We start from the raw sequence: 9385 nt of genomic DNA on the forward strand, positions 1-9385 counted from the left end.
TAAAGAGGAAGAGGAGGAACTCTGCACCAGTCAGGAGGGAGAGCAGCTTGTACTGAAGCAGGAGACTGATACCTTGATGTTGACTCCTACTAATGAGGAAAGTGATCACCAGCTCCTCTCTCACAACTCTCCTGTAGCTGAGAGCCAAGATCAGGAAGGAAGTAAGCATGTAGACCCAGAATCAACAGGAAATGCAGAGACGCAACCAAAGAAGAGACATCACAAAAACACAAGTCACAGTGACAATGTACACAGCTCTCCCACAGCAAAGAGAAACTGTTTGTCTGTCATCGAGTACGAGGAAGAGATCGATCGTCAGCGCAGACTGCTGGATATCATTTGGAAACCTGAAATAAAGCTACACAGGACAGGTCTGTGAAACCAGAATGGTCTGAATGAAAACTAACACAGAAAATATGACTCATATAGGATCCTAATGGTTTAACTTGTTTTATATGCTTGATTAAAGGAAACATAAACTACAATACTGATGTTCGACAGGGAAGATGCGCAATTTCACAAATTTCTGGTCAGATTACAAATGGGAATGTGTCAGTTTACCATAGTACAATCAGTCCAACTGTTACTAGAGACATCTTAATTAGGCTACCAGACAGGTGTCTGAAATTGTGATTTGTAAATATTAAAATGGCATCAAAACAGTTTACAGAATGCCTCACAATAAATATCAAAGACATTAAACGATGCAGAAGGAAATATTGAGCACACAAACTCAATTATTTTTGTTTCTGAATTCTCTAATATTTTTTAAACAGCAAAATGTGTAATGAAGAAATTGAATGCAAGCTCCATGAAGTTGGCTATTTTGTTTTATGTTAAATGTTGTGTCTCGCCTTATTTTGCATTTTCACTTCACTGTATCTTAACTTGGCTTGCTCTAAAATACCATGTGTTTGCATGGTCAAAAAGTGCACTCAGTGTCACCACACATTCCGTATTGATGAATACCAATTCTAGATTTATTATCTGGATGGAGAAAAAGAGGTTTTGAATGTAGGTTTTCACATTTCTTAAAAGCTTCAAGTACAATGTCAAACTTTCTTTCACAACATGAGGTGCAAAAAACATTAGTCAGAATTGGTAGGCAGTATTGTAACTTAAATTTACTTTAACTGCCAGATCAGAAGCATCACCATTTTTCCAGCATCACATTGATAACTTATTTCTCATGTCCCTTTGTCCCTCCAGAGCTCCCACAGCAACATGTCTGTAAGGAGGAGGTTCTCACTGACCAGCAGCTCTGTGACCAGGAGAGGAACTCCAGTCTGGACCAGGAGGACCCAGAGCCTCCACAGACTAAAGAAGAAGAGGAGGAACTCTGCACCAGTCAGGAGGGAGAGCAGCATGTACTGAAGCAGGAGACTGATACCTTGATGTTGACTCCTACTAATGAGGAAAGTGACTACCAGCTCCTCTCTCACAACTCTCCTGTAGCTGAGAGCCAAGATCAGGAAGGAAGTAAGCATGTAGACCCAGAATCAACAGGAAATGCAGAGACACAACCAAAGAAGAGACGTCAAAAAAACACAAGTCACAGTGACAGTGTACACAACTCTCCCACAACAAAGAGTCACTGTAACACTAAGAGAGGTAAAAAGTCTTTAAAATGCGACACTTGTGGAAGAGAATTTAAATTTAAGTCCAAATTGAAAATACATCTGAGAAGCCACACTGGTGAGAAGCCGTACACCTGCAACACCTGTGGGAAAAGATTCACTCAAAAGTCATCAATGATAAGTCATGAAAGACTCCACACAGCTGTCAAGTCATATTCTTGTAAAAGATGTAGCAAAAGTTTCCGTCTGAAAAGAAGTTTGAATGCTCATTTGAGGAGCCACGTAGGTGAAAAGCCAGTTTCTTGTAAAACATGTGGGAAGGATGTAAGATCTCATAAAAACTTGTTGGTCCACATGAGAATCCACACAGGTGAAAAGCCGTACCTTTGTAACACCTGTGGCAAAGGTTTCCGTCTGAAAGCAAGTTTGAATGATCATTTGAGGATCCACACAGGTGAAAAGCCCTATTCTTGTGAGACCTGTGGGAAAGATTTCAGATTAAGTTGTGATTTGAGGGTCCATGTGAGAATCCACACAGGTGAGAAGCCGTACCTTTGTAACACCTGTGGCAAAAGTTTCCGTCTGAAAGCAAGATTGAATGATCATTTTAGGATCCACACAGGTGAAAAGCCCTATTCTTGTGGGACTTGTGGGAAAGATTTCAGATTAAGTGGTGACTTGAGGGTCCACACGAGAATCCACACAGGTGAGAGGCCGTACTCCTGCAAGACCTGTGGGAAAAGTTTTCAGAGTTTGCCATCACTGATTCATCATGCTAAATTCCACAAAGAAGAAAGACCATTTCCCTGCAAAACATGTGCAAAAGGATTCTGTACCTTGTCAAATCTGAAAAAACATATGTTGATCCACACAGGTGAAAAACCATATTCTTGTGAAACTTGTAGGAAAGCTTTCAGACTAAAGGGTGACTTGACAGTCCACATGAGAATCCACACAGGTGAGAAGCCGTTCTCCTGCAAGACTTGTAGGAAAACATTCTCTCGGTCAACACACTTGCAAAGCCATATAAGAATTCACAAAGATTAAAAGTCATATACTTAGAGAACATATGTGACAACAATGTTATCAAGTTTTGTTGAGTTCATTTTTGCTCATTTTTTCTTCATGTATTGCTCATATTTCTGTTTGCAGCTGCATTTCTTTGAAAAAATCTGTTTCCCATTGAGTGCATAGTTGCTACACATATAGTTGATTGGCCTCTTAAGTTAATTTTTTTTTAATTTTTTTTTTTTAACCATTTTGTACATGTGGACTTTGAACTCTGTCATGTTGAAGCTAAGAACCTCTGTATGTATTTTGGTGGTAGTTTGGTGTTTTAGCGAGGACACAAACGTGCTGTAGAAAATTGATTTATTTAAAATAAACTGAGTTACTTTTGTCTAAGGATTTTGATGCTAAGAATATTCCCTGGTTCTGAACCTTGACACAATCCTGTCTCTGAGCTCATCAGGAAGTTCCTTCCACCTTGCAACAGTATTTCTTTGAAGAAAGTGTAATCTCCCAAATGTCAGAAAAACCTCAGTGAGCACATAGTTCCTACAAATTTAAATGATTGACCTCTTCAATACTCCACCTCAGTTATCATAAGAGATTGTGAATTCTGATGATGAAGCTGAGAAACCTTTTAGTAGCCGTGGGTCATTTGGAGTTTTCTTCTGTTGTATATCATTTATATTTTTTATATTCTTTACTTGAATCAACTTAATATAATTTTTGTATGTGTTAGAGGTGAGACTTGTTTGTTTTTAAGTTGCTTTATAGATAAATTTAGTTTTTGTATTGACAAATAATGTTAATAAAATAATTTCTTTCAATTCTGGTTATTCAAACTGAACTTCAATGAGTAAATGATTACAGTAACTATGAGTGTCATCAGTCTAAGTGGTAGTAATGCATACAATGATCAGTGCCTAAAGGTCTCACGTATTTATTTGAACAATAATGCTTTGTAAGGTGATCGTGTAAGAATACCAGATTCACATTGAAGTCAAGGAAACTGTTCATCAAAGCTCCAGCTAAGCGTCACCGACATCCAGAGTGAAAGTAATCATAGTGAAGAAGAGGTTTTTTTCAGTGTTCAATTGTAACATACACACAACAGGTGTTTTAGTGATGTACCTCAACTGCTGGAAGTGAAGTTAAAGTATGATGTGATACACATTGGTGGTTTGATCAAAGGAGGTGTCTCATATTGTATATTTACAGAGGTTGAATGTCATTGGTTACGTCTACTCAAGTAATTTTCCTAAGTACATGGATTGTTCTCAGTCGAAGACTGAGTCTAAATTACACACAGATATGAAATATTGAAGATAAAATCAATTTTTGAAGTATATATACTTTGACCAAGTTTATTTTATGTTATATATACTTCTACTTTACTACAAAGAACAGCCAAATATTTTTCAATCTGCTACATTTACGTGACATCTGTATTTACTTTGCTGAATAATAATTTGAATTAGAAAAACTTATACTGAGGATATAAAACATTGCTTCTGAAACTATCCATCAGTTGGTATGTATAACTTTTTTAATTCAACTTTACTCAAAGTATTCCATGGAAAAGGAACACACTGAATTATTGCTACTTGTAATTCCCGGTGTTAACTTCTTCCACTCATACTGTTTTACTGTTTTAATACCAATGTGGTGTTTTGCAAAATATCCCCACAAAAAAAAGATATCGATTAAATGTGGTACTAGAGAGAAAATAATATTTTTCCCTGTTAGGTGAAGCGACACGGATGTACAATCATCACTGAAGGCGGAAACAAAAGCTCACGTCCCCTACCGGAACGTCAGGGTGTGACACCCAGCGGAAGTAAACAATGAAAGCGCCAGCAGCGTTAGCTGTATGAATGTGTGGAGCTAGCTTGAAGATGACGGTGTAGTCGTATCGCAGGTAAATATTTCAGTGGTAACTAAGCAACAATGTCTTCAGTTCAGTATCTGAGAGAGTTTGTCAACGAGCGACTAACTGCTGCTGCTGAAGAAATATTCGGAGTCTTTGAAAAAACTATCGTCGAGTACGAGGAAGAGATCGATCGTCAGCGCAGACTGCTGGATATCGTTTGGAAACCCGAGATAAAGCTACACAGGACAGGTCTGTGAAACCAGGATGGTCTGAATGAAAACTAACACAGGAACATGACTCATACTGGATCCTATTTGTAATCTATTGAACAAACAGGAGCAAATGATGCTCTGTTCTTACACACAGGGATGTTCACCGGTGTGTTGTTCAATGGTGACCAGTTATAAGAGTGATCGCAGATTGATTTATGGCATCATGTAACTCATTACAGTATGACTTGGTATCAGATGGAAATGACCTCACATTTACGATGAGGTCTTTCTCCTGTACATAGACATATCTTTGTTATTCTCCTCCCTTCTTATCCCACTTTGTCATACAGACGTTTACATACACTTCAGTTGAAGTCATTAAAGTCATTCTCTAACCACTCCACAGATTTCATGTTAGCAAACTATACTTTTAGCAAGTCTGTAAGGTCATTTATTGTGAATTATACAAGTAATAGGGTTAGGGTTTCCAGACAGATTGTTTCTCTTTTAATTCACTATATCACAGTTCCAGTGAGTCAGAACTTTACATACTCTACTACTACTACTGACTGTGCCTTTGAACTGCTTGGAAATTCCCAGAAAATGATGTCATGGCTTTAGAAATTTCTAACATAATCTGAGGTTATTTGAGTTGTACCTGTGGAAGTATTTCAAAATACTTACTTTACTTATTAATAGTAAAATACTAAGCAGATGGCTACCTTTAAACTCAGTACCTCTTGACATCATGGGAAAATCAAAAGAAATCAGTCAAGACTGCAGAAAAAATTGTAGACCTCCACCGTTCTGGTTCGTCCTTGGGAGCAATTTCCAAACACCTGAGGGTTCCACATTCACCTGTACAAACAAGAGTACACAAGTATAAACACCAGGGGACCATGCAGGTGTCAGACCCCTCAGGAAGGAGATGTGGTCTGTCTCCTAGAGATGAACCTATTTTTGTGTGAAAAGTGCAAATCTATCCCAGAACAACAGCAAAGGACCTTGTGAAGGTGGTGGAGGAATCAAGTACAAAAGTATTAGTGTCGAGGATTGCACGATCGTTCTGATGATCATTGGTATCATTGTCCATCGGCACAACCCTAGCCGTATCCACAGTAAATTGAGTCCTATGTCAGCATAACCTGAAAAGCTGTTCAGCAAGGATGAAGCCACTGATCCAAAGCCACTGTAAAAAAGAAAAACAGATTACAGTTTACATCTGCACATGGGGACAAAGATCTTACTTTCTGGAGAAATGTCCTGTGGTCAGATGAAACAAAATTTGAACTGTTCTGACATAATGACGATCGTTTGTTTGGAGATAAAAAGGTGAAAAACGGCATTCCAATGATGAGGGACGGGTGTGGCCGCATCAGGGACTGGTGCACATCACAAAACAGATGGCATCATGAGATAGGAAAATTATTGAAACAACATCTCAAGACAACGGCCAGGAAGTTAAAGCTCTGTCACAAATGGGTCGTCCAAATGGACAATGACTCCAGAATCGATCACCAGAAATCACAGCATGTTGCAGCCTGTTAAATTTCTATTTGTTTCTTGCTGTTGCTTCTTCATTTTAAACATCCCACTTTCATATGCAAGTGGATTCCTGCTAAGGGTTCCACTTTTATTTGTTTGCTCAGACATGTTTTTCTGTCATCAAATTAGTAATATATTTCTTGTCTCTCTTATTCCCTCCAGAGCTCCCACAGCATCATGTCTGTAAGGAGGAGGAGGTTCTCACTGACCAGCAGCTCTGTGAGCAGGAGAGGAACTCCAGTCTGGACCAGGAGGACCCAGAGCCTCCACAGATTAAAGAGGAAGAGGAGGAACTCTGCACCAGTCAGGAGGGAGAGCAGCTTGTACTGAAGCAGGAGACTGATACCTTTATGTTGACTTCTACAATTGAGGGAAATGACCACAGTGACCAACAACTCCTCTCTCACTACTCTCAAGGTAACACTGAGACAGGTAAAAAGTCTTTAAAATGTGACACCTGTGGAAGAGATTTTAAGTACAAGTACCTTCTGACTGAACATCTTAGAAAACACACTGGTGAGAAGCCGTACCCTTGCAAGACCTGTGGGAAAAGATTTTGCAGAGAGTCAGCGTTGAAAGAACATGCAAGGATCCACACTGGTGAAAAACCATATTCTTGTAAGATTTGTTGGAAAGCTTTTAGAAAAAGTAATACATTGACAGATCACATGAGAACTCATACAGGTGAGAAGCCGTTCCTTTGCACGACTTGTGGAAGAAGGTTTTGCACTGAGTCAGTATTAAAACAACATACAAGGATCCACACAGGTGAAAAACCATACTCTTGTGAGACATGTGGGAAAGTTTTCAGACAAAATGGTGCATTGACAATCCACATGAGAATTCATACAGGTGAGATGCCGTACCTTTGCAACACCTGTGGGAAAAGATTTCGTAGAGAGTCAGTATTGAAACAACACATGATGATCCACACTGGTGAAAAACCATATTCTTGTGAGATTTGTGGGAAAGCTTTTAGAATAAGTCGATCCTTGACAGATCACATGAGAACTCATACAGGTGATAAGCCGTACCTTTGCAAGACCTGTGGGAAAAGATTTCATATACCGAAATTATTGAAAGACCATATGATGATCCACACAGGTGAAAAACCATATCCTTGTGAGATTTGTGGGAAAGCTTTTAGACAAAGATGTGCTTTGAAAGTCCACATGAGAACTCATACAGGTGAGAAGCCGTACTCCTGTAACACCTGTGCGAAAAGATTCAAACAGATTTCAGCATTAAATTGTCATTTGAGAACCCACACAGGTGAGAAGCCGTACTCCTGCAACACCTGAGAGACAAGATTCAGTCAGAGAGTATACTTGTGAAGGCACCTAAGAATTCATATAGATTAGAAGTAACATACTTGAAATATACAATCACATACAAACTTATATTTACTTTTACCACAACATGTGGGAGAGCTTTCAGACTTGGTGCATCGACAGTCCACAGGAGAAGAATTCACATTGGAGAGAAACCACATCACTGAAACACCGGCGGGAAAAGATGAAAAGTGAAGAGCCTCATAATTGCAGCTCTTGTGGGAAAGGTTTTTCTCAAATCACACAGATGAAAAAATCACCTGAGAATCAGTTTACACAGGAGAAACCATCAAGATGGAACTACTTTGGAGAGGGTTCAGCAACTGAATGAAATACACTTTTGCAACAGATACTTCTCTGTAATTGAATGTAGAACATTTCCCACAGAGGTCACAGCATCTTAGTTGCATGTTGTACATGAGCAACAATGTTATCAAGTTTTGTTGAGTTTGTTTTTGCTCATTTTTCCTTCATGTATTACTCATATTTTCTGTTTGCTGCTGCATTTCTTTGAAAAAATCTGTTTCACAGTGAGTGCATAATTGCTACAAATTTAATTGATTGGCCTCTTAAGTTGGTTTTATGTTTTTTTTACCATTTTGTACATGTGAACTTTGAACTCTGTCATGTTGAAGATAAGAACCCCTGTTTGTATTTTGTGAATGAATGAATTTGACATATCTGATATACTAGTTTGGTGCTTTAGCAAGGAAACATAAACGTGCTGTAGAAAATGAATGTATTGTAAATAAACTGAGTTACTTTTGTCTAAGGATTTTGATGCTAAGAATATTCCCTGGTTCTGAACCTTGACACAATCCTGTCTCTGGGCTCTTCAGGAAGTTCCTTCCTCCTCATGGCTCTTTATTATTGATTGTCAGCTGTGAAACTATCTAAGGACATATATGTTCAATGTGAAAAAACCTGAAACGACCCAATATGTTCCAAATGCACTGTATGGATGTGATTACAATTAGAGAATCAATGGAGTGATGAGAATGGCCTCAAATAAAAGCCCCATTATTGATGAGTTCTGGTACAGTATGCGCTTTGGTCTCGAAAGGTAAAAACAAAATGTACATATATTCTGAACTCTGCCTAAGTACATTGATTATTCTCCGAAGAACAAGAGTGCATCTAAATTACACACAGATCTGAAATATTGAAACCTTTAGTTTGAAAAAATGACTTCACAGTATACAATATGTACTAATAAATTACTACATTGTGTTGTTTATATTGCATACATTATATAGATTTACTCCGCTACATTTCAGAGGCAAATATATTTTTTATTCCCTTACATTCTCTTGACAGCTTTAGTTACTTGGCTGAATATTATTTAAATACAAAACCTTAAAATTAACTTTTAAAATATGCTTCCCTTTTTACTTCTTCCAGTGCTTGTAAGTAAAATACAAAATTATTGTTCATTTAATATTTTTAAAAAGACATTAGTTAAATGTTGTACGGAGAACATAACATAATTTACATTTGAGATGAAGCGACACAGATGTCCAATCATAACTGAGGGCGGAAACAAAAGCTCACGTTCCCTGTCGGAACATCAGAGTGTGACACCCAGCGGAAGTAAACAATGAAAGCGATAGCAGCTTTAGCTGCATGGACGTGTGGAGTTAGCTTGAAGATGACGGTGTAGTCGTATCGCAGGTAAATATTTCAGTGGTAACTAAGCAACAATGTCTTCAGTTCAGTATCTGAGAGAGTTTGTCAACGAGCGACTAACTGCTGCTGCTGAAGAAATATTCGGAGTCTTTGAAAAAACTATCGTCGAGTACGAGGAAGAGATCGATCGTCAGCGCAGACTGCTGGATATCGTTT

At 38.4% G+C, this 9385-nt stretch overlaps 2 protein-coding genes across 2 annotated transcripts in view; both read left to right on the forward strand.

The window, feature by feature from the left end:
• LOC147819727 (uncharacterized) overlaps window positions 1-3412 on the forward strand; it is a 4646-nt gene extending 1234 nt beyond the window's left edge. Inside the window, exons 2-3 of the mRNA XM_087171870.1 lie at window positions 6-371; window positions 1210-3412. Of these exons, the coding sequence (XP_087027996.1) occupies window positions 6-371; window positions 1210-2624 (1781 nt within the window). The 3' untranslated portion in view covers window positions 2625-3412. The remainder of the gene's footprint in view (window positions 1-5; window positions 372-1209) is intronic.
• Window positions 3413-4430: 1018 nt separating this feature from the next.
• On the forward strand, window positions 4431-8318 carry LOC111649141 (uncharacterized). The gene is made up of 2 exons (XM_023398902.2): window positions 4431-4704; window positions 6375-8318. The coding sequence occupies exons 1-2, from the start codon at window positions 4533-4535 to the stop codon at window positions 7511-7513; spliced, it is 1311 nt and encodes a 436-aa protein (XP_023254670.2). The 5' UTR covers window positions 4431-4532; the 3' UTR covers window positions 7514-8318.
• The last annotated feature ends 1067 nt before the right edge of the window (window positions 8319-9385 follow it).

The sequence above is a fragment of the Seriola lalandi genome, unplaced genomic scaffold (assembly GCF_002814215.2).
Source record: "Seriola lalandi dorsalis isolate HSWRI2012SDOR001 ecotype SW California unplaced genomic scaffold, Sedor1 jcf7180002050028, whole genome shotgun sequence".
Taxonomy (NCBI): domain Eukaryota; kingdom Metazoa; phylum Chordata; class Actinopteri; order Carangiformes; family Carangidae; genus Seriola; species Seriola lalandi.

Bases quoted from the DNA above. Each gene is read 5' to 3' on its own strand.
- LOC111649141 (XM_023398902.2), top strand. From the start codon at position 4,533: ATGTCTTCAGTTCAGTATCTGAGAGAGTTTGTCAACGAGCGACTAACT. The intron at 4,705-6,374 runs GTCTGTGAAACC...TATTCCCTCCAG, and splicing joins GATAAAGCTACACAGGACAG to AGCTCCCACAGCATCATGTC.